We start from the raw sequence: 25,169 nt of genomic DNA on the forward strand, positions 1-25,169 counted from the left end.
CTATATTCTGAATAAAGACAAAAAGCTCTTGTTAATGGCATTCCATTCCCAAAGCAGAATATAACAAAAGGTCCCTTTATTTGGAGCCAACTGTCATTATACTTTGTAGCCTGTATAGAGCTATTGGACTAATATTTGTACTGGGATTAGTGCTGGGTTAACCAATCAGTTAACTCCTCCTTTGCAGTGTTCCATTATCCTCCAACAAACAGCCACAAGGAAAAACAGAAAATTGGCAGGCAGAATGACAACTGTATTTATGAGATTAAACTCTCAAACCCTTCACAGTTTGCTGGGCAACTAATAACCATTTGCCAAGCTGTTCATTTAATAATGAGTCAGTTAAGCCAAAAACAATGTTCCCTAAACCAACCAATGCCACCATCATCATCTCCACACTGACAAGATCCAATTATTTATGCAGTGATCCTCACTTAAAATAAGTACATGTTGTCCTGTGAGGAAAAACCAACACCTCTCATTAGCCAAATGCAAGTTACACTGCATTTTAAAAAATAAGACAAAGATATGTGTGATTTTACAATTTATGGAAGCCAAAAGGACCAACTCACAGCCTGAGTCACCACCCATCACAGACCCAGGGTTACATGGCCAAGCATGCGTGCTCCCTCGATAATAAAGTGCAGTTGCCTACTGAGTGTCTGCCACAGGGTTTAACGCAGACTGAGCAAAACACTGTTTGTGAGTGCAAAGCAATGAATAGCTTATACAATACACAAATCATGTGTGACATCATTAGTCACGGGGGATGGAGGGTGGTAAAAAGAAGTAATGCAGACTGCTTTCCAAGATATACATTTTTTCAGAATAAGAGATTAACTCTAACCCACCAACACATTGCTCTCTCGCCCACCCCAATCCCACTGGTCTGTTCTCACACATCCACAGGTTAGAAGAAGCAACCAGCAGGGGTCCCATGCCCTTTTACTTACTAATAGTTCATCCATACTGGTCTGGCATTTTTCCAAGTTGATCCGCTTTATTGCCACCCGTTCTTGCCTGGGTTTGCATAGGGCAGCCTGAACCACAGCAGTAGCTCCACTGCCTGCAACAGAACAAAAACACCATCACCTGTCAAAAGACACACTAGCTCGTTGCTATTTGTGACCTCATTCTTAAAGAAACACCCATGTGGCTAAAGAGTCTTCTAATCAAGGTATCTAAAACATTGCTACCTGACAACTCCTTAGAGAATTTCTTAAGTCTTAAAACAATTAGCTAGAGAAGGGGGGGGTGTTGCAAGTAGAAAGGAAAGGAACAACTGGATTTTTCTAGATGACATCATGTCTGAGGACACAGGACTTTGGGAGCTGAGCATCAGTGCACAGCCCTGCATGAAAGCCACTGACATCCTCAGGTCCCACCATTATCTACCTTCGGGCTCCTCATTCACTTCTGCCCAAACCAAATCAGGCTGACCTGAGCTACTTCAAGACTTCCATTAGAGGACAGGACAACTTAAATCTTCCAAACATGGTTTGGGCTTAAGCCAGGGCTTGCTCTCCACTTAGAAAGACAGGGAATCAACTCTGGTAGTCTCTTGTTGGAAACACAGTGTTGGGAGATGTCAAGCCAACATGATGTAAATGTGTAATTACAAAAGCTCTTGGTATTCACAGGAATGTCCTGTCTCTAAGGTTTCAAGATCATCAGCTAATGCACTCAAACTCCTAGGAGACAAAGTCAGGCTGTTATCCATATTTTATAAGAGCAAAATGTAGACGTGGAATGATTTGTGGCAGGGAACAAAGAGCTCCTAATCGAGTTTGTATTCCACAGGGGCACAAAGACCCTCAGGTTAAGATATCTCAATTCTGCAAATCATGCCAAAAGTGTCATTCTAATCATATAAATCCTCTGCCACTGCATGACAGCCAAGGAGAGAAACCTCCTGTGCTCAGCATTAAAAAAAAAGGGGGGGGGAGGACCAGATGTGGCCATCTAGCTTTCTCCTGATACATGTGTCCTAATCATATTTTTTTCCGATAATATTTTTCAACTAAGCCACTGAATGTCATCAAAAAGGGAAAGAGGGTGCGAAATAGTTCTGGAACTAAGAAAGAGAGGTCAGTATTTGCTTTCCTGATATGCATCACAAAAAGGGAACAGCATTCCCAATGTAACCCAAGTCTCCCCCTCTCTCCCACCCATACACACAAAGGAAGTACCCACAAGCAGGTTTGCAGGGCTGAAACTCTATCTCCCATGTTCGCCATGACTTCATTATCAGCTCTGAACCCTCACCCTGTAAATCCCTCCCTCCATCCAGTTTTGTGAAGGTTCCCATTCCAGGAAAGCCGAATCTGTGACCAGGAGGGAAGGAAGTTCACGGTTCTGACCACCCATGGTACAAGAGGCATCTGACTCACGTTAACTCCCTTTACAAGCCTGCATGGAGAAAACTTGCCCAAGGTCAAACAGCCAGTAAGGGTCAGGGCAGAGATCTGAATCAGGTGTGCCAGACTCAGTCTGTTTCCTCCTTCCTATGAAGGCAGAGCATACTCTTCTTCAATGTCTTTGGCCTTGCTTAGGAATGTATTTCTTCCAGTCCTGAGATTCAACATAGGAAACTACTGAGACAGAAACTGCTGGTGAACTTCTCTATGGAGCCCAGTTTCATGAGATGGTGTCCCTGCCAGAGGCTAGCTAAGGGCCTTCTTCATCCTGACTCCTCACCTCCAACCTGCTTGCTCTGTCAGCTGAGCTCCTGCCACAGCAGATCACAGAATACTGGGCGCAACCCACAAAGCTCCAGACACCAGAGCTAAACACTACAAAGAGCTCTGCTAACTGCAGAGTGTGTTTTCCAGTCTCCTGAACAACAGACCACCCCTGAAGGCAGCCACACAGAAAGTGCTAAGTAGCTGCTTAATGCTGGGGTGGTGCCCAGCAGAGCTATCAGTAAGCACCTTTAACTAGCTACTAAAAGGAAGCCACTTTTGAACTCTACCCACTGTAAGTCTGCCCCACCCTGAACCCCATTCTTCCAGGCTCCATCTGCATCTTACAACATTCTCAAATCTAGAGAAATGAGAAACACAAAAGAAGAAAACAAAGCAAATTCTCAGCAGAGATGAAATAGGCCATGTATGGAATTTGGGACTACCTCTCACAGACTGTTTAGTCCCTAATCATAAAAGTCTCCTGGTTTCCAAAACACAGCCAAGAATCAGGACACATGTAAGGAGTCTGCAAAGGTGGTGGGGGTAAGTCTTTTAGTAGAGTGTGCAAGGGGATCACTATGATTGTTTTACAACTTACACTGAATGAAGAACATCTGGCTACTTTGCACCCCTACTCAGAAATTCATATGAGGCTTCCATGGCCCAGCGTCATCACAAGGCCTGAATGGATTGAACCTTTCATTCAACACTATGGGAGATACCAATCTGATCCAGACATCTCCCACTGCAGGAGACATAAAAAATGAAGTTGAAGGCAGGGAGGGGGCAGCTGGAGGATAAGCCCATCAAATGCCTCACTGCACAGAAGAGGAAACAGGGGCCTGAGATGAAAAGGGACTTTCATTCATTTTCCTGCAGTGTCTGCAAACTAGGATTAGGATGCCGGGACAAGTCATCCTTATCCTTATCTGCCACTCTCCGCACCAGGCTGGTGTTTTTCCAAATTGCTAGTCGGGATCCGCTGGTCCTGCAATCAGCATGCTGTGTAGAGGTCAGCGTTTCAGGAAGGGAAATAGTAGGCTCTACCTCAGAAATTAAAGCTGAGAATGCTTCTGGGAACCACGGTTGCCATCACACCCAAAATGGAATGAAACATTTTTTATTGTGAGTTACAATAAAAAAATTTCAAACTTCAGGTAGGCGTAGAACCTTATGGTTAAGATACCTGTTAGGAAGCCTGCATCTCAGAGTTAGAGTTCCAGCTCTAGCTCCTATTATCAGCTTCCTCCTAATGCAGACCTTAATGCAGAAGCAGCAGTGATGGCTCATGCCATCCTGTTTCTGCCACTCATGAAACAGACTCAGATTTCATGTCCAGCTCTCAACTTTGACCTGGCCCAGTCCCAGCTGTCAAGCCTTTGGAGAGTGAAGCAGTATATGAGACTATGCACTCTCTTGCTCCCAAATATATGTGTTTTAAAATTGCCATCCTATATCAAGATTTTCAGGATGAGAGCAAATCCATAATTTAAAAGGAGAGAAAGTGACCTAAGGACATGATTCTAAAAGACATTTAAAAACAACCTGTCTTGCTTGAAGGGTGTTTATGTTTTCTCATAGTGAAACAAGAAGCTACAAATGGAGGACTTGTAAATCTACGAATTAGACAAGTGTTAGCAATAAAAAATGAAATAGTAGCAATTAACATGTTAATTAGAACCTTGTCTCTATCTTTGGAATAATCTACACTACTTACATGTAGCATTGATATTTAGTAGTGTATTTTCAATGAAGTATGCACTGCTTTAGGAGAAGGCTCTTGACATTTTATGAATTTCCCCCACTTTATGCTTGACTCCTATTTCAAGTGAAGTACAACATTCTATAGGGAAACAGCCGACATACACAAACTCAGAGAGTGTGGCTTCACATCCTTTCAGCTTGCTGATTTATATTACTCTATCTCCACTCTCAACTGGTGAACAATTCCAGACTAGGAACATCTCCTTATAAGTGTGGGCTAGTCAGGAAGTCGGCAGCAACCAGAGGCAGGAGCATCTTTGAGCTCATGACCAATGTGCAGCCTGTTCCTCGGGGTGATGCATCCCTGCTCTTGTTCCTTTTTTATGGGCTGATGGCATTCAATGAAAACAGCACATTCATGGAAAATATGCCAGAAAATGGCTTAGCTGCCTTTGCCACATTCAGCTATCCAAGGAAACACTTCATGGAAATATATTTCATTATGTATTATGGCTTTGGAATTCACTATATGTGTAACAAATGAGCATAAAAGGCATGAATGTTTCTTGCATAAAAATCTTCACAGTCGCCAATAACAATATGAACAACAGTATATTCAAGGTTCCAATTTCTACGACCATTAGAGAGTTTCCTCTTTGTATGGAGTGCCAGGGTTAAAAATGCTTTCCTCTCACATAACAAAAACAGATTCTAACAAATGCACAGCATCACGTGTCCTTTTTGTGTTCTTACAGTCAGAAAGTACTGCTTATCACCAGTAACTATCCCTAGCCTAGACTTCCTATGACTTTTTCCGTCTCTATTATGCAGCCTCTGCCCCTGTATGTTTAATTCAGTGGTGTTCCCCTTAAACGAAGCAGGATGCCTTAGAGCTAACCAAAATAAAACCTAGATACATTATTAGCTATCTAATCAAATGTGGGGGCAAATACACTTAACAGCCACAAAAGTTTAAGTGCAAGAAATCAGCTCAATGATGTTTCTTTCTATTAATCTATCAACAAACGGTAATTAATCTCCTAGCACATGGCAGGTAGCTTGCTAAATAACAGAAGTTCGAAGGTGGCCACTCCTGCTATAAATGGAATAATCCCTCTGTAGGATCATTTCCCATACAGAGAGGTTAAAAGGGATGATTGGAACACTGCTGTGGACAGAATGTGTTTCCCAAATTTCAGACTGTAGCCTCCGATTTGACACATGACTGTATTCGGAGACAGTGACTTTCTGGAGGTAAATGAGGTTGCTCACTTCAGGTCACAGAGAGGGATGAGTCCTCACAAGATACAATGGAGGACTCACTTTCTCCCCGCTTCTCCCACAGTCACACACAGAGTACACAGAGTGAAGATGCTCATCTAAAGGCTGGACAGCCCCCAACAGAAACTGAATGTACCAGCATCTTGATCTCAACTTTCAAGTCCCAAGAAACATGAGAAATACACTTCCATAGAGTCACTCAGTTTATCATATTTTGTTATAACAGAGCAGACTAAAGCAAAAAAAAAAAAAAAAAAAAAAAAGCCTTTCACTGTTGGTTGAGTCACCTTCTCACTAACACCTATTATAAGCAATGAGAGGGCTGGTGTGCACACTGGCACAGTGGATTGAACCTCTACTTGGGATGTCACATCCTGTATTGTAATGCTACTTCAAGTCCCAGCACCTGTGCTTCCAATCCAGCTTCCTAGGAGGGTACCTGGGAGGCATTGGGGGAGTGAACCAGGAGGTAGGCGATTGTTCTTTCTTTCTGCCTCTCCACTTCTCAAGTAGACATTTTTTTTTTAGGTTTGAAGAATTCTACTCTCCACGGCATTGATTCTCTCTGTGATATTTTCTTAATGAGCATAATAAAATCTATCTATGGTGCTTAGTGGCATAATGTTTTCTGGGTCACGCGGAAAACATCAACTCAGTAAACGTTCAGCCCTCTCTTAGGGACTCATTTCTCCATCTTTACAGGAGGTATACTATCATCTCTAGCGGGACTGGGGAGCACCTTGCCCAGGGACCTTATCATTTGGTCTGGCCCTGCCAACATAATGGCAGGAGGGACATGAAATCCAATGAATCTATAGCAGGCTAATTTTTTTAAGTTGATAAATCTGTACAGCCCAAATGGTGTTATAAATATCCAAATGGCCCCTTGGAATACAAACATATTAAAGTCCCCCACTCCAATCTCTGATCTTATAGCACTCAAGGTAAAACAGGACAAAAGATCTCCTTACCTTAGTACAAAATTATATTTTGCTTAGTAGCTAAAAGATTCAGTTGGTTTAAAAAGAGGAAAAGAGAGTTACATTTGAAATCAAAAGACTACTTTATTCTTATCTGATACAACATGGTAAGAGTCTAAACTGTGATAACTCAGAGGATTCAGGAGGAGTATGTACTGCCTAACCCTGCCTAGGACTATTCCTTAGGGAAGTCTCTCCAGGCCAACTGTTAGCCTGTCAATTCATCATTTTAATGCTATGTAAATTTAAATGCCCTTCAAAAAAGTTCAGAGGCAACAGGCTTGTGGCACAAAAGGTTAAGCCACCCCCTGGGATGTCCACATCCCATACTAGCATATCTGAGATTAGGACTTGGCTCCATTGCTTCCCGATCAAGAATCTTAGTAATGTACCTGAGAGGCAGCAGATGCTGGCTGCAGCCACCCACATGGGAGAGCTGGGTGGATTCCCTGGCTGCTGCTTTGCCCTGACCCGGCCCTGGTTATTAAAGGATTATACCAGTCAACTGACATATGGAAAAAAAATCTCTCTGAAGCTGTGCCTTCTTAAAATGATCAAAAGAAGTAGAAAGATATATTTTTAAAGATTTATTTATTTTTATTGCAAAGTCAGATATATATAGAGGAGAGACAGAGAAGAAGATCTTCCATCCACTGATTCATTCCCCAGATGGGTTACAACAGCTGGAGTTGAGCCAATCCAAAGCTAGGAGCCAGGAACTTCCTCCAGGTCTCCCATGTGGGTGCAGGGTCCCAAGGCTTTGGGCTGTCCTTGACCGCTTTCCCAGGCCACAGGCAGGGAGTTGGATGGGAAGCAGGGCCACAGGGATTAGAAGCAGAGTCCACATGGAATTCCAGCATGTGCAAGGCAAAGAGTTTAATTGCTAGGCTACTGTGCCAGGTCTATAGAAAGATATTTTTAAAGAGCATATAAAACAGTAAAGAATATTTTTAAAACACATTATGAAAATACTATATATTTTAAATGTTTGTGCCAAAATAAGCATCTTTAAATTCCATTTTCACATCAACTTTTTGAAGCACCCCTATTTCTTGTAATGAAATATTTCCTATTTCAATAGTATTGATGTCCTACAAGTAATAGCATGGTTTACTCAGCCCTTGTTTTCTTGATGAGTATTTCCTTTAGTTACAGTCTTTCTCCTAAAAAAAGTGGCAATAAACATTATATATATATATTTTTTAAATATTTATTTATTTTTATTGCAAAGTCAGATATACAGAGAGGAGGAGAGACAGAGAGGAGGAGAGACAGAGAGGAAGATCTTCTGTCCGATGATTCACTCCCCAAGTGACTGCAATGGCCTGTGCTATGCTGATCTGAAGCCAGGATCCAGCAACCTCCTCCAGGTCTCCCACACGGGTACAGGGTCCCAAGGCTTTGAGCCATCCTGGACTACTTTCCCAGGCCACAAGCAGGGAGCTGCTAGCATAGGAAGTGGAGCTCCCGGAACACTCCTGGAGTGTTCAAGGCGAGGACTTTAGCCGCTAGGCCACACCGCCAGGCCCAATAAACATTATATTTTAAAAATATATATGCATTAGTCCTTATGAACTATTTTTTTTTAGTTAGAGGTCAGATGGATAGCATTAACGCCATTAACGCCATTCACCTCCGACAGCCAGGGTGCTGGCTGCTGGGAGGCAGTCCTGTCACCACAGCCTACTCAGCTGAGCAGCACAGAGCCAGGGCATTGAGTGGGGCTGGGCCATCTCTGCCCCACAGAGGGCCTCTCGGAACTTCATCATGCTGCCTGGTGGCAAGTAGCAAAAGAAACTACCAACTTTGGGTCAGCTGATGCCCCCCACCCTTCCCTTTCCTCCACCTGTTTAAATCTCAAAGACCCAAGGGCAGCTGGTCACTTGAGGGCCAGGAGCTGATCGCAGAGGGCTTGGGGGAATGAATGTACAAGTGATCCTACTACTGGGGAACAGCTGCCACACTGCCTCAGCCAACTGTTGCCACAGGAGTTTGCTGACCTCCAAGACTGTCTTACATTTCAAAGGAAATTTGATAATGCAAAATTTCATCTCAGATCTCCTAACATAGTGAAGGTGGCAATTAATTTTCATTTTTTGCTTTGTAAATGTTCACTTACTTTCATCTATTTGAAAGGCGCAGCAACAGAAAGAGTGAGTATGTGTTTGACTAGTTCACTCCTCAAATGATTACACAAGTCAGACCCAGGCTAGACAAAAGTCAGGAGCTTGCAGTATCCTCTGGGTTTCCCACATGGCTGGCGGGGAACCAAGTACTTGAGCCATTATCGGCTGCTCCCAGGATTCACTAGCAGGGAACTGGATTAGAAGCAGGGCAGCCAAAGCAGGAACCAGTACCCTGATATGGAATGCAGACCTCTGAAACTGCAGCCTCACTAGATATGCTCCAACACCTGCCTCTGATACTTTTTAAAAATGGAAAAGCATGGTGAGGGAGACATCAGTGTAACATAGCAGCCACTTAAGATGCTGGTGTATCATATATGCTCCAATTCTGTTCCCAGCTGTTCCACTTCCTATCCAGCTTCTAGCTAACGGATTCAGCAAAGCAGAAGATGGCCCACATGCTTGGAGCCCTGCTACCTGTGTGTGAGACCCAGATAAAGTTCTAGGCTCCAGGATTCAGTCTAACCCAGCATCAGCTGTTGCAGCTTTTTAGGGAATTAAAAAGTGGAAGGAAGATCTCTTCCCTCTGTGTCTCTCCCTTTTCTATCTTTCTGGTTAAAAAAAATAATAATAATAAAATTTAAGAGGGAGAGAAACAGAGAGGGAGAGAAAGAGAGAGAGAGAGAGAGGGAGAAAGCAAGTTCAGGCCACATTTGGCCTATATAGCTCTATATAATCACATATAGGTTACAACTTCTTTTGGCTTCAGAGGTGTATCCTTCATTTCCTGATGGCCACATTTTAAACTATTTTACTTTACTATATTTCATACATGAGGTTTCCATCTTCCTTTAAAAACTAAAAGATTTATTTATTATTATGAAAGGCAGAGAGTTACAGAGAGAGAGAGAGACAGAGATCCTCTGCCTGTCAATCCACTGCCCAAATGGCCTCAGTGATTGGAGCTGGGCTGACCTAAAGCCAGCAGCCAGAACCTCCACTAGTCTGCCAGGCGGATAGCAGGGGGCCAGTAGCAGGGAATGGATCAGAAGTTGGACCAGTCAGGATCTGAACCAACTGCCAGCATAGCAAGTGGTGGCTTCACTCAACACTCCATGACACTAGCCCCTGGTTTTCATTGTTCTAAATCAAAAATAGTCACATTTCACACATTTCAATGTAATTTGGGACACTGACCCAAACTGATTTATTACACATCATCATCTACCTCATTTTAAGATTCCACATACAGGAAAAGTCATCAGGGCTAATCTTTTAAATATTTATTTTATTTTATTTGAAAGGCAGATTTGAGAGAGTGAGAGAGAGAGGGAGAGAGGGAGAGGGAGAACCTATCTGCTAGTTCATTCCCCAAATGGTTTCAACAGAGTTGAGCTGGTCCAAAGCCAGGAGGAAGCTTAGCCTACTACACCACAGTGCCTGTGCCAACAGCTACTCTATAATTACACAGTCCTATGAGAAAAGGGCATGTGTACAGTGAAATCTCAGACAAAACCCAAAGGGCCTTGAGACGGGTGTTCTGTCCATGAGCCACACATATGCATTAGTTCATAAATGTGTCATGCCTCTGGCTATAATACAGTGACTGATCGAGGCCTGGCTAAAATTAATTCCTTGAGGCAGTGACAAGCTGGTGGCCCTCTTGCAGCACTCAACAAAAGAGTTGGTAGAGCTTCCTCTCGGGGTTTTTTGCAGCAATGGCCAGCCGCTCACAGAAACCTCTCTGTGTTCCACCAATGACTGGAACAATAAGCATGCCTGGAAATGTCTGACTTCTTAGAGCATTTAAGGTGTCACAGGCTTTACCAAGGAAATGCAGTCCTTGTACACAACTTGTCAAGAATCATGTGATAACACCTTACCCTCACAATGTGCCCCCCCCAAAAAAAACAGTAACCTGGATTCTGATCCTAAGAAAGATACAGAGAATTTGGTATGTGGAGTCAAAATGGAATAAATGTAAATAAACTCATTCTGTATGTAGAGCTACAAGCAACAACCAGAAACACAATGCAAAACAAAAACTCAAACTTGTGTTTACTTAACCCTCAAAGGAGCATAGATTGTAATCCTTCAATACAGTTTTAAAAAAATATGCTCATTTTCAAATATTATAGACATTTCTCTGAGGGATAAAGGGCAATTCTGCACATCAAGTTAGAGGGGAAGCAGTATGCTGGTGATAAGGAGCTATGAAACACCACTTCAATTTCCACCTTTTTTCTTGCTGACAGACATCAGATTTTGAAGAAGCACTTGTGAGGGATCAACATTCTGGTGCAGCAAGCTAAGCTGTTGTCTGGGACTCTATCACCCACTGGTTCCATCCAATACGAGCAAGCAGATGCTCCGCTCCATTGCCTACTAATGGCACCTGGGCGGGCAGCACAAGACGGCCAGGTGCTTGGGCCCCTGCCACCCACATGGAAGATCCAAGGGAGTTCATGAAACCTAGCTTTAGCTGTGGCGACCATTTGAGGAGTCATGGTGTGGAGGAGGGAGATATATCCCTTTCTCATCCTCACTCTGCCTTTCAAATACAATTTTTGAAAAATCACTTAATATGTTTACTTATCATCAAAAATATTTTTCATTTAGTCTCAGCAGCACTTACTTAGAGGATAAGGGCTGAAAAAATAAAATCATACTTTACAGTTTTTTCAGAGATTTATTTTTACTTATTTGAGAGGCAGAATGACAGACAGAAGAAAAGAGGGAGCAAGACAGGCCAAGAAGAGGTCTCTGTCTACTGTTTCATTCCCCAAATGGCCACAGCAGTCAGGGTCAGAAACCTGAAACTCCATCAGGTCTCCCAAGTGCGCAGCAAGAGACTAACCTCTTGGGACATCTCCCCGCTGCTCTCCCACGTATGTTAGCAGGGAGCTGGATCAGAAACGAAGCTTCGCCCCTGCAAATTCAGGGGGTGCTGCTGGCACCTTCACCCTCTGTTCCACACCAAGTCTCTATCATACAGTTTTAATCCTCATGTTGGTACTGACCAACACATAACCTGGAATTAAAATATATAACCTGTAGCTCATTCTTTTAAGAAGAATACCTCCCCAGGGATGTGGGACAGAAAGGCATCCGGCCCCAGGGATTGGCCGGGAATGAAAGGACGTTCCCTTCTTGAGCAACCCCTTGCAGGGTGAGTCACTTCCTTCTCCTCCTCAGGACTCCCCACACAGTGCCTCCTGGCACTCACCCACTCAGGCAGTGATTCCTTCCGCCTCTTTACATCTGCAATCAGCTTCCACCTAGACTGCACCTGGATCAGTGGAGGCCCACAGTGTTTGTTAAGTGAACAAAGGCACATCAGCCCATCTCAGGGGCCACCTTGCAGACAAAGCAGGTGGAGCTGTGTGTGCTCCAATCTGAGTTCACATAAAGGGCAGGCTTCAATCTGAGTTCACATAAAGGGCAGGCTTCCTTAGTAGCCTATGGAACAATAGTACTTTCACTCAATAGCCAGTTGCCCTTCACCTGTCCAGGCATATGTGTGTGTGTGTGTGGGGGGTGTACAAATGTGTGTAAATTGACCCTTGTGGCAAATGTTGCAGCTAATGTCCAGAAACAGCTACAGGGAGGTCACTGTCTTCAGGCATTTCTGATTTGCAGTACTTGCACTTCACTCTGTAGGGTAGCCTTTGGGCTGGGAACCACAGTGCTCCATGACTGACTCCACTGGCTCCTGCTCAACATGTAGGAGTCCTACATAATGTGGCAGAAACTCAGCATGGAGGGCCTCTGATGATGCCACCTACTTACAGAGGTAATATACAATATAAGACAACAGGAAGAGGTATCCATGGGAGCCTAGGCCCACCCTCCATCCAAATTCATCTCAGTAAACAGGACATCAGTGCTGGCCTGCAGCAGGGACACATTCCTACAGAGAAACTCTGTTGTTTATATTCAGTAAAAGGTCACAGTGAAGTCCTCACCCCCTGCAAACTCCAAATCCCATGATCTGGCAGGACCGGAAAGCTTCCTGTTCTGTTCTCAGAGGGTGGTACAACTCCTCCCAGCAAGCCCACTCAGTCCTCTGATTGTATCAGCCAAGTAGAGGCCAACATTCTGCAAAGGAATGTTCACTGCTGTTCACACAGATAAACAGATACACCCACTGGCAAAGGCTAAAGGCTCAAGTATCCAGTGTGTGGAGATGGTAAGGACCCCCGAGTCCTAACCACTATGAGCCCAAGCCACCTGGAAATGGTAAAGGCTAGAAACATACACACAAGACGTGGAGGTGAGTTCCATTCCAACCCATCTCAGCTAATATTCACTTGGCCTCATACAAGTAATCATATGCAACCTGAGTGTATGCAACCCTGGGGTTGCACAGCCTGACATATGGGCAAAACAGAATTAGGAGGGGAAATCTGAATTGGATGTTCAGCCTCCAGGGGCAGTGGACATCCTTAGTGCCTTTCCCCAAAGGTTATTAGCACATCATATCCCCATCACATTCACAAACATTGTAGTTTGCATCTAAGCCCTAGAACAACAAGTCTAACACAGTTGAAAGAGCCTTATATGGAAGGCCTTGGAGTTCAGCAGATTTTCTCAAATATCTGCATATGGAAACTGCATCTGCCAAAGCACATTTAGGACAAGTGGTTAACCTAGCGACTAAGACACTGGTGAAGATGCTCCCATCTCATCCCACATGGCGGTACCTGAATTCTGACTCCAGCCTCCTGCTAAGGCAGAGTGCAAGAAGCAGCAGTGATGACAAAGAAAATCAGTTCCTGCCAGATTGGTGGATTGAGGTCCAGGCTTTGTCCTTTGTGGATTGTTAGAAAGTGAACTAGTAAGTAGGAGTTGAGTGTGTGTGTGTGTGTGTGTGTGTGTGTGTGTGTGTCCTGTCACCCTCTCCCATAAATAAAATTAAAAATAAGTTTAAAAATAAAAATCAGATTCCTGAGCACATATCTAATCTTCTGCATCAATCAAATCATTGCTACTGGAGACTCAGAATCTGTATCTTTGAACAGCTTCTCCAGTGATTTCCCTAGACTCCTCACTCTGGAAACCCCAGTTCCTGGCTATTGGTTTCTCTCCTCACTGCTCCACCAGGATTCCAGGACTTGGGGAGATTTATTAATCAGTGCCATAGTTAGTATTGCAACAGATATTATATAAAGTAAAGGTCTGATTCAACAGGTGCTAGAGAATTGAAAAGACTGAGGAATCCACAGAACCTGCAGGAAGCCATGGGTACAAGAATCGAAGGCTACAGGAGGAGAGTATCAGAATCTAAAACTTTAGATCCACAGGGTGGAGATCCGTGGCTCTGAGAACATAGTGCTGACGCAGGAACTGTCCCAAGAAGAGTGCTTCTGGCAGGGCCACTTGGGGCCTGGATTCACTTCTGAGGCCCGACTAGTGATGCATCTCTGTGGGTGCCTGCAGCAAAAGCAGGGGCCAGTAGCCAACAGATCTGCCAGAGGGAATGGCCCTTTCTGAAGCACAATGGACAAGAACTATATGCAAACAGGATGAAGCATGACCTTCTCTCCTACCCAGTCTTCCAGAACCATCTCAGCCTCACCCCTGCTAGCAGAGCCTATCAGGCACGAAAAGAATATGGCCTGCCCACCACTACCCACCCCAACCCTCAAAGACCTCTGTGGATTCCAGGGGGTGTATTGCCTATCAGCTCAACATCAGGCCCTAGGTCTTTCCAGATTCCAGGCAATTGACAGGCTTTCTCTTTCAATTCTCATTTTATTCTATTTCCAATCACAATTCTTTTCCTTTTAAATCTAACACCCCCAAGGCATTCTCTTCGAACTCTCTAATGCAGCCCCATCTAACACATAATCCTTCTGGCTCACAAACTGGTTAGGATCAGGGCTCTATGCTGTCCCACCCAAAGACCAAAGTGAAAGCCACAGCCACGCGCAAACCAGGGACAAAGCTTTCAAATCGAGGCCCAGGCCCAGTGTCAAATGAAGGCCCAGGCCAAGATTCAAATCAATTCCAAGGCCCAGACTCAAGCCAAGCCCAGAGCTCAGGCCTATGGCGCACCTGCACTGTACCTGCAGTCCCAGTTCTGGCTCAGGCTCTTGCTCCTAGAGCTGTCCAGGCCCAGTGCAGGCTCCATGGTAACAACTCTTGTCTGACAACACAAGGACAGAGGGATTGGCTGGACAGCACCATCACAGCCCGCCAGCAGCTAGTGTCCTCCGGTGTTGCTTGTACACATTCACCTGAGACAGGGTCTCTTACAATCTCAGACAAACTGAGCAAAATCAGAAATATCACAAACTAATTTTTCTTTTTTTAGAAATACCACAAACTTTCGAGAGAGTTCTTTCATATCTCTACTCCCTGGAATCTCCACTATCTCAATTCCTTCCAGATTCTTATTAGGAACCTCTTTTTAACTCCTACTCCATGTAGCCAGCACAGACAACTTTCATACTGCAATGGGTGCACAGAAAATTATGCAGGGAACTGACTCACTGTTCAAGATCCAATTAGCCAAATTCCTCAGGTCGTTAAACACCCTTGGTTACATCTTTGAAGCAGCAAGTGACAAACAATTTCTCCTAGTCCAAGGACAGAAGAGAGAAAAATCCACTGATTTCAACGTCACCTACTCCCTCCTACCCCAGCCTCCTGATTTGATTGTATTCATAACCAAACTCTTGCTTATCTGGTCTCTCTTGGCAACCTGACGCTCTCCCCCAAGGTACAGCCACAAAACAGGAAGGTCAATCCTGATCTATTAAAGTCTCTTCTCCCCAAACATGTATTCTCATTCAGAAGCACGGACACGACGCCACAATCTGAGAGGAGAGCAGAAAGTAGGAGCCACAAAGGAATAAAATGCTAACTACAGAAACACAATGTCTAGTGTTGTGCAAAGGAGTGTCCAGAAGGCTCCAAAAGCACTCTTTGATGGAAACGAAGAGCTCTGAGTAAGAGTTCAAAACATCCCCCAAATCCCTGTTGGAAATGACAGTGTACTGGCAGTCCCTGCCCCCACCATCCCTGCCCTGGGATCTCCTCCTAATAGAAGCCACCTGCAGAAATCACAGCACCATCCATGAAAAAATGGCAGGATATCAGGGGACTGCTCTTTCCTGTGGTCTTTGAGCTGTAAATAGGAGCATTAGACCTAGGCAGGCAAACATGGAGAAGAATATCCTGTGGATAGCCCATGAAATTGGGAGAGGATGATTGAGCTGGTCTGGGGAGGAATGCAAGTTCTGCATTTCTCTAAACTCCTAGGGGACAGGAGGCTACTGACTCAAGGAATACGTGTTGACTTTGCTAGAGTGTAGTGAAACAGCTTTCCTAAATCAATCCCAAAAGTTTAAGGTACCCATGGGCTAACAAGGCAGTTTAGGGTTGAGAAACTTGCTGGCCACCCACTTGGTCCCTTGCAGGTCACTGGGGAAGAATCTGAGAGTAAGAGCAAAGCCTGGGGTTTCACATACAAGAGGCACTGACCTTAAAAAAGGGTCCCTCCTGCCTGCAAGAATCCAGGAGCAAATCCCACTATTAGGGAATTTATATGCATTTAAGTGCTTCAAAAATGAAGATTTTACTCAACATACAGGGAACACTCAAGTCTCACACTCTTTTTCTTTCTCTCTCACACACACATTCTAACAGCTGTACTATGACTAAATTCAACATCTAAAGATTATGTAGTAGATAAATTCATCTTAAAACATTCTATTTTTAACTGAAACTTTTTTCAATTTCTAACCCCAACAAGCCATGCCTACCCACCCACCCCCACACCCAAATCGTAACACGTTACTTTCTAGAAGCTGATGTCTATTTTATCAGGCACTATTTATGTAATGGGACCCCGCCAATGATGGCATGCACTGCTTGTCAGTTTAACTGACAGCGGACAGGACACAGAAATGAGGAGTGTCCGCACCCCACACTTCCTACCTCCTCACGCACCATTCAAGTTAACTGAATGCACGAAAAGTGCACCCAGACCCTTTCACACCATTCTGAATAGCTGACAGTGGGGAAATTACTCCAGAGGCTACGTGTACACCTGGCTCCTCCTGCCTCCTAGTGTGCTACATTAGGGTAACTACAGGAAAACTCTGGGCTCTGGTAACTCCCTGCCTGCCTGAAACTTTACTTGTACTGTGTGGCTCTCAATCTGATTGAAGGATGAGAGCTTAAAAATCCCTGACTTTCACCACTTAGCACAGTGGCTCCTGGAGTGTAGTGGGAGCTGCTGTCACCAAGCTTGGGAAACAAAGACTCCTCCTAACATCCTACACTTGGGTCCAGTGTGATGTCTTTCTCACACTCCGCACACTTAGACTAGCATGAGACTTAACCTGATTTACAGTAATTTGTTTCTGCTTCTTGTTAAACAGTTAAGCTGTTTAGATTGATAAGCACATGCTAACATGATCTTTTAACAGATAAACTTCTTTATTTCCTTTCTGTGTCATTTATCCAACTTAAATAATACGAAGTAATTATTTTAATGCTTATTGCTGTCACGTGCTTCGGTAATTAATGCTCCTACTTTGAACTCTAAGCAACTCTAAGCCCTCAGAAGAAAGCTACTCCTTTGATACACTCATTCATGGACAAGAAAACTCTTCCTGCACTTAACACAATAAAAGTTATCATGTTGGACTCTGGGCATAATCTGCTAACTAACGACAGCATGTGGATCAAAATTCTGAAAAAGACTCCATTTCCCAATGTGTTGATTAGTTTCACTTAGCTACATGCCAAAGAGGACACTCAAGCCAATCCAGTATCAAGAACAAGAAGAAAATGAATGGACAGACTCAACATTTTTACAATCATTCATGGAAATGGAGTGGGAACTGGTGACCAGAAACACTTGATCTATTGACCACACATGGTAATTATGATGACTTCATTATGTAAAGTACAAGGCATCTTGCTGTTGGAAAGAACATCAACCTATGGCTCATACAAATCACATCAATTGGGTCCGGCGCAATGGTGTAGTGGTTAAGGTCCTCGCCTTACACGCACCGGGATCCCATATGAGCGCCGGTACTAATCCCGGCAGCTCCACTTCCCATCCAGCTCCCTGCTTGTGGCCTGGAAAAGCAGGCAAAGCAGACATCCCAAAGCCTTGGGACCCTGCCCCCGCATGGGAGACCCAGAAGAGGCTCCTGGCTTCCGATTGGCTCAGCTCCAGCTGTTGCAGCCACTTGGGGAGTAAATCATCGGAGGGAAGATCTTCCTCTCTGTCTCTCCTCCTCTCTGTATATTCGCCTTTCCAATAAAAATAAATAAATCTTTTAAAAAAATCATATCAATTACATTTCATGCAATCGTGATGGCAGAGAATATGTACATGTTTGTGCATATTCATAACAGTAGACTATTAAGTCTCTGGGATGCAACAGGTACTAATACAGTTGCCAAAAGAAAAGCACAAACTGCTGTCTACCTGCAGTTTAAGTTTCAGTGTGGGAGCAGGTGGGGACTTAAAGAAAAATCATAAGGCAGGTCATTTTAGGTTGTGCTAAATGCTATGACAAAAAGACAGCTATAGAGTAGGCACTTGAGTACTTAAGCTACAACAGTAAAGGAAGTACTTCTCAGATGGTGACATCTGTGCTGATAAGAAAGGGTTGACCATGCCAAGAACTGAGCACTCTAAGGGAAAGCATATGCAAAGGGCCTGTGGTGGGGACGGCTTGGGGAGGCTCAAGAAACACACGCAGGCCAGTGTAGCTATAGCTTTGTGACCAAAAGGTATTTGAAAAAAAGAGATGGTCAGATAGGAAGGCAGGAGAATGATCATTCACATACACAGAGTGAGAGAGAGGGAGAGAGATCTACAAATCAAAATGAGAGTTTTATGGAATTTTAAAAAACAAGTACTTCGGAGGACCCTGAAGAATTATAGGGTCTGGCACCCATTTTTATTTAGGTCGCTTTGGCTATACCACGGCGATTATAAAATGAGGCAAGGAAGGATGCAGCAGTATGATCAGCTAGGAAGTGCTAGATGAGTTACAGATGTTCAGGCATGAATTAGCAATGGCATTACCCACAGAACCGAAACTGCAGAAAGAAAAACACAGATGGATTTGGGGTTACATTTAGATACAGGGTCACAGGACTTGTAATGAACTGGAAGTTACTGGGGGAGTGAGGGGGGCAGTCAGTGGATACTAAGGCACTAACGGCACATTTACCTCTACTATAATTGTCACATTTCACAACAAACAGCCTCGATTCCTCATCCTCCCCCATAACTAATCCAAACACTGACCCATCCACCAGAAGATGTTCTGCCTGCTCTAGACAACAATTTGAAAAGCCTGGGCTGGGCCCAGCGGCGTGGTCTAGCGGCTAAAGTCCTTGCCTTGAAAGCCCCGGGATCCCATATGGGCACCGGTTCTAATCCCGGCAGCTCCACTTCCCATCCAGCTCCCTGCTTGTGGCCTGGGAAAGCAGTTGAGGACGGCCCAATGCATTGGGACACTGCACCCGCGTGGGAGACCCGGAAGAGGTTCCAGGTTCCCGGCATCGGATTGGCGTGCATCGACCCGTTGTGGCTCACTTGGGGAGTGAATCATCGGATGGAAGATCTTCCTCTCTGTCTCTCCTCCTCTGTGTATATCTGGCTGTAATAAAATGAATAAATCTTAAAAAAAAAGAAAGAAAGAAAAGCCTGGGCTGTCAGCTGTTGTTCAACCAGCTCCCCCCAAATCAAGAAGGCTGACATGCAGGGAAAGCAGCAGTGAAAACCAAGGTGCCATTTACTGGTCAGTAGAGGCCAGCAGAGCAGGAGGGCAGCCTTCTGCACAAGCAAGAGATATTTCCATGGAAAGAACATGTGGTTACCTCTGACAAACAATGTGTGTGTGTGTGTGTGTGTGTGTGTGACCTCCTAAAAGGAAATGCTACATAAACTAAAAGAAACATAATTGTTTGGTATAAATATTTGGGATCGGTAGTTTTCTTTTTTCCATCTAACTCTTTTGTAGACTTAGAAGAATGAATGAATGAAAGCTCTTTTCCTTCATTCATTAAGTCACTCTAAATAATGCCAGAAACATGTGTGTTTTAAATATTCACTTACTTACTTAACAGTTATAAAGAGAGAGGGAGGAAGACAGACACACACACACATGAAGGGAGACAAAGAGACAGAGAGAGAGAGAAATTTTCCATTTGCTGGTTCACTCCCCAAATGGCCACAATGACAAGGGTTGATCCAGTTGAAAGCCAGGTGCTTTCTCTGGGTGTCCCATGTGGACGCAGAGACCCAAACACTTGGATCATCTGCTGCTTTCCCAAATTAACAGGGAGCTGGATCAGAAGAGAAGCAGCCAGGATATGAATTGCTACCTATTTGGATTCTTGCAATGCAAGTAGCAGTTTTAACCTGATACACCACAACACTGGCCCAAAGAGGTATGTGTATATGTGTATAGTTTTTTAGGCAAACACATATATTTATATATTTAAGTAGTTTAAGTAAATATATATGTATATACATATATAATACAATTGTTTTTATGACTGCGCATTACATTTCCAGCTTTATTCACACACACGCACATATACATATGCATACACATGACACATATATACATACACACACACAACCACAATTACAATTTTTGCTGTTCGCATCGAGAATCAGATCACACACACACACACCTCAAATTTCTGAATGATTTTTATTACTGCCTTCCCAATGCACAACATCCCAATATGCTACTAAAGCATACATTATTGCCTTCAGCTCTTCTCCTCTCCTTCACCTTGGCCTTATATAATAATTTTAAGAGGATAACCCACATTTAGCACAAAAGAATCTAAAACAATGCCAAGCACATAAGCCTCAGGGTTCTTGTACAGTTGTTGGATTCGATAATTCACTGAATTGTTCATATAAATATTTAGCTGTCAATGACTTGCCAAATAAGGTGAATAACAAAACAACCATTTGAAGATGACTGACTAAAGATGATTGTACTAAAGTCACAAACACAGCAGGGTATCAGCTCAGCACACACCACAGAGCGTGCCCTTTTATTACGGACGAACTGAACATGAACTTAGAAAAAACACCAAGTTCTCCAACACAATATTGGCCTTGACCAGGTAGGCTCAGCAAAATGAGCAAGAGCCCCCTCAACAAAATGCTCCAAGAGACAACTTTCTCAGTGTTTTGACGCTTCTAAATCAAAACAGTTTACCAGATTCAAATGTATTGGTAAACTTAGAATTGTATATATTACTTACAGATAAATGTTATAGAAAGCAATTACTATGCTATATTCTAGAGGTATCTTTCCATTAAGACTTCCTGACTCCCCAGTATACTTCTTTACAAGAATCACATGTTCATGGCATATGCTCTTCACTTTCTGGTGGTCCTCCAGATTCTTCCCTATGCCATTGGATTTGGGGTAAGGATAAAAGTAGCAAATTGTCTGGGATAGGGGATTTTTCAGAAGTTGCAACATCAAGAAATGCTTAAAAGAAAAATTTTGTACCCGCAGGTTGCCTGGTACTCAAGGGGAATAAAGGCTCATTTATTACATCCGAAAGGTACAGCAGCAGAAAAAAGAGGGTGAGAGGGACAAAGAAAAATTCAATCTATTGGTCCATGCCTCAAACAGCTGCCACAGCTGGGCAAGGGCTATGGTAAGGGCCCAGGTGGTTTGGGCCATCTTTTGATGCTTTCCCAGACACACTAACAGAGAGCTGGATTGGAAATGAAATACCCAAGACTTGAACCAGCACTCATGTGGGAAGCCGAAATCGGTAGCTGTGGCTTAACCTACTGTGTCATGGTACTGGCCCTATCAGTGGAACCTTAAAAGGATGCCAGGAACAGCATCTAGCAAGTCTCTCACCAGTCTTGGAAACCAGCACATAACTCCCCTCTGTGTTTTCATTTGCTAACCTTAGCCTGTGAGTCCAGTCATTCCAGAAAAATCTCAGAAAAAGAGGCAATTATCCACAAATCAGACACACGCATGGATTGGTCCTGGGAAACAGAAGAACGTACTGAGTTTTGCCAAGACATGCATTCAAAGGTACTGGAGGAGCAGCACCGCCTAAAAGAATTACTTGATGACTGCATTTGAGGGCAAAAACCGGAACCTTGTGCTTTAATGCTTATATCAATGCAAACTGTAACACCTCAGGGGCCAGGGACGGGGGAAGGCTTACACTGAACAAAGATCTTGAAAGGATGTCCAAATTCTTTGGACAACTGGTCTTCTGTCATATCAAATGCAGTCTGACATAATGATGCTCTCAGTGGGGCCTCAGGACTGTTGGAGCTACAAGAGTACCTGGGTGACACATCAGATTCCACAACAGCATCTGATCCACACAATAATGACTTATGTTCATTCTCCAGCAAGAGCCAAAATGACCAAATCTGGCCAATGAAACCGTATTCCATTTCTATCCCTCTTCGTTTCTCTCTTGAATGTTTTTAAAGGTTTATTATTTTTATTGGAGAGTCAGATATACAGAGAGGAGGAGAGACAGAGGAAGATCTTCCATCCAGTGATTCACTCCCCAAGTGGCCACAATGGCCAGAGAAGAGCCAATCCAAAGCCAGGAGCCAGGAGCTTCTTCTGGGTTTCCCACATGGATGCAGGGTCCCAAGGCTTTGGGTCATCCTCAACTGTTTCCCAGGCCACAAGCAGGGAGCTGGATGAAAAGTGGGGCTGTCAGGAATAGAACCAGCATCCATTTGGGATCCCGATGCATGTAAGGCAAGGACTTCAGCTGCTGGTCTACAGCACTGAGCCCTCTCTCTTGAATTTCAAAGTACCATTTTCAGAAATATCTTGATTCTATGCACTGAAAACTATGCATCAAAATATTTAATAAGTGGACAGCTAGCCACCAGTTACAGCTTCTGCTGGCCTTATTAGAGTCCACTCTGGCTCTAGCTTCTGGCTGTCGTGCACCTTGGGAGGCAATAGATGATGCCAAGTAGTTAGACCCCTGTGGGAGAACAACACTGAGTTCCCAAATCCTGGCCTCAACCCAGCTTAGTCCTGGATATGCAGACATTTTGTGAGTAAACCAATAGGAGCTTGCTCTCCATCCAATTCCTACCCCCCACCGTGTGTGTATGTGTATGTGTGTCATCAGCCTTAGATATCACTACACTTTATAAATTTGGAAGGTATACCCTCACCAATGGACTTCACTGTTAATTTTAAAGCAAAATTTTGAGGGGCTGGTATTGTATCACAGTGGGTTAAGTCACTGGCTACAATGCTGGCAACCCATGTCAGAGTGTCAACTCCAGTCCTGCTCCACTTCCAATCCAGATACCTGCTAATGCACCTGGGAAGGAAGCGGAAGATGACAAAAGTTTTTGGAAGGATTTCTGTTTTTTAAAGATTTATTTATTTTTGGTCAGATACACAGAGAGGGGAAGAGACAGAGAGGAAGATCTTCCATCCGATGATTCATTACCCAAGTGACTGCAACGGCTGGTGCTGTGCCAATCTGAAGCCGGGATCCCGGAGCTCTTCCAGGTCTCCCACACGGGGGCAGGGTCCCAAGGCTTTGGGCCGTCCTCGACTGCTTTTCCAGGCCACAAGCAGGGAGCTGGATGGGAAGTGAAGCTCCCGGGATTAGAACCGGTGCCCATATGGGATCCCGGTGTGTTCAAGGTGAGGACTTTAGCTGCTAGGCCCTGGTGCCGGGCCCTTGGAAGGATTTCTGTGTGAGGGACCATGATGGGGTTTCTGGCTCCTAGCTTAGCCCAGAGCTGCCTGTTTCAGGAATTTTAGGAGTATACTAGCAAAAGGAAAATCAAGAGCGCACTCTCTCTCTCTTTCCCTCTGCCTTTCCAATAAATAAATCTTTAAAAATAGCTAAAATGGAAAAAATTAAATAAAATGAATATATTTAAAGGATGCCAAGGATTAACACTGGAATAAACAATTAAACAAATTCTTCTTTCTCGTTTTTCACTATCATTTAATTTTGCATTACCTTTTCATGCCAGTTCAAAAGTAATTATATGGCCATTACTTGGTCTTATTATTGTGAAATCCAGATATGTCTGTCTACCTTCTATGGGGTCAAGACACAACAGTCCCCTATTAACGCTGATAAACAGATTTATTTGACAGACATTTAAAATGTAAAGATGGACAAAATATCAGCCCAGAATGACCCAGTTGTTAGGTTTACACTTGTCATCTAAGATTCACATTTAGAGCTTAACACTCATTAAATACAACTGCTAGCACTATAAAGCAAGTTCTTGGGGGAAAAAACTATCAACGGGAATTAAAATTTGCAGGAAAGTCTCATATAATTCACATATCACAAGTAAACACTTCAGTTCACCTTTTATTACAAACATTATTTGTTTATTTACGTGGAAGTCAGGATGTGCGTCAGTGAGAGAGATCTTCCATCTGCTTGTCAACTTCTCCACCGGCCACAATAGCAGGGCTGGGATCCGCATACTGAGAAGGGGTGCAGGTGTCCCAAGAGGTGGCCATATCTGCTGTTCCACAACACCCACCCCCACAATAAATTCAATAAATTAAGACTGGGGTAGAAATTAGAAATCAACTGGAGCATTTGCTGTTGTGGCACAGCAAATGAAGCTGATGCTTGGATGCTGGCATTCCCATTGTAACTCCAATTCAAACCCCTGCTACTCTTCTTCCCATACAGCTCTCTGCTCAAGCACCCAGGAGGACAAGCAGAAGATGATCTAAGTAACTGGGCCCCTACCACCCATGTGGGAGATCAGGCAATGGGTTTCAGTGTGGATCTGTCGCAGGAATTCACTGAGTGAACCAGAAAATGGAAGATGCTTTTTAAAATTTATTTTTTCACAACGTTTACATAATTAACAAGGATGCATGCCCACACGGACCACTGATTAAGATGGGAAGGGTCGAGAAATGGGGAAAAGTGGATGAGACAACTGCTTCCCAACAGGTAATAGAAGATTTCTCTCCCTCTCTCTCTGCCAACCTCCCTCCCTCTTTCTGTTTTGCCTTTCAAGAAGATGAAAAAATGAGCAAACATTTTTGAAACATAAATTGATGATGGAAATTCCTTCCACAATTTTCTTTTTTAAATATTTTGGGTATGTAGTACACACTGCAGAGGCAAACCATGACTGGCAACACAGAACAGAACCCACAGAAGGAAGCAGATCCAGAATCCAGGCACAGAGAAGTACTGAGATGTATTTACAGACAGCCCAGGGCCACTTATTTTATCAGCATATCAGAAAATTACAAGCATTTGCCTCAGGAATCCGCAAGTTCTGGTCATCACAGATCCACTCAGTCTTACACCCTCCTGCCCTCTCTCCTTAACCACAAGTGCGAAAAGCAACTCCTTAAAAAAACCTATAC

General features: G+C 43.8%; 1 protein-coding gene across 1 annotated transcript in view; it reads right to left on the reverse strand.

Annotated features, from left to right (window-relative positions):
- Positions 1–25,169, reverse strand: part of STK39 (serine/threonine kinase 39) — a 310,521-nt gene that overhangs the window by 236,651 nt on the left and 48,701 nt on the right. Inside the window, exon 2 of the mRNA XM_058664585.1 lies at positions 954–1,066. Within this exon, the coding sequence (XP_058520568.1) occupies positions 954–1,066 (113 nt within the window). The remainder of the gene's footprint in view (positions 1–953; positions 1,067–25,169) is intronic.

Source organism: Ochotona princeps, chromosome 5 (genome assembly GCF_030435755.1).
Source record: "Ochotona princeps isolate mOchPri1 chromosome 5, mOchPri1.hap1, whole genome shotgun sequence".
Classification (NCBI taxonomy): Eukaryota; Metazoa; Chordata; class Mammalia; order Lagomorpha; family Ochotonidae; genus Ochotona; species Ochotona princeps.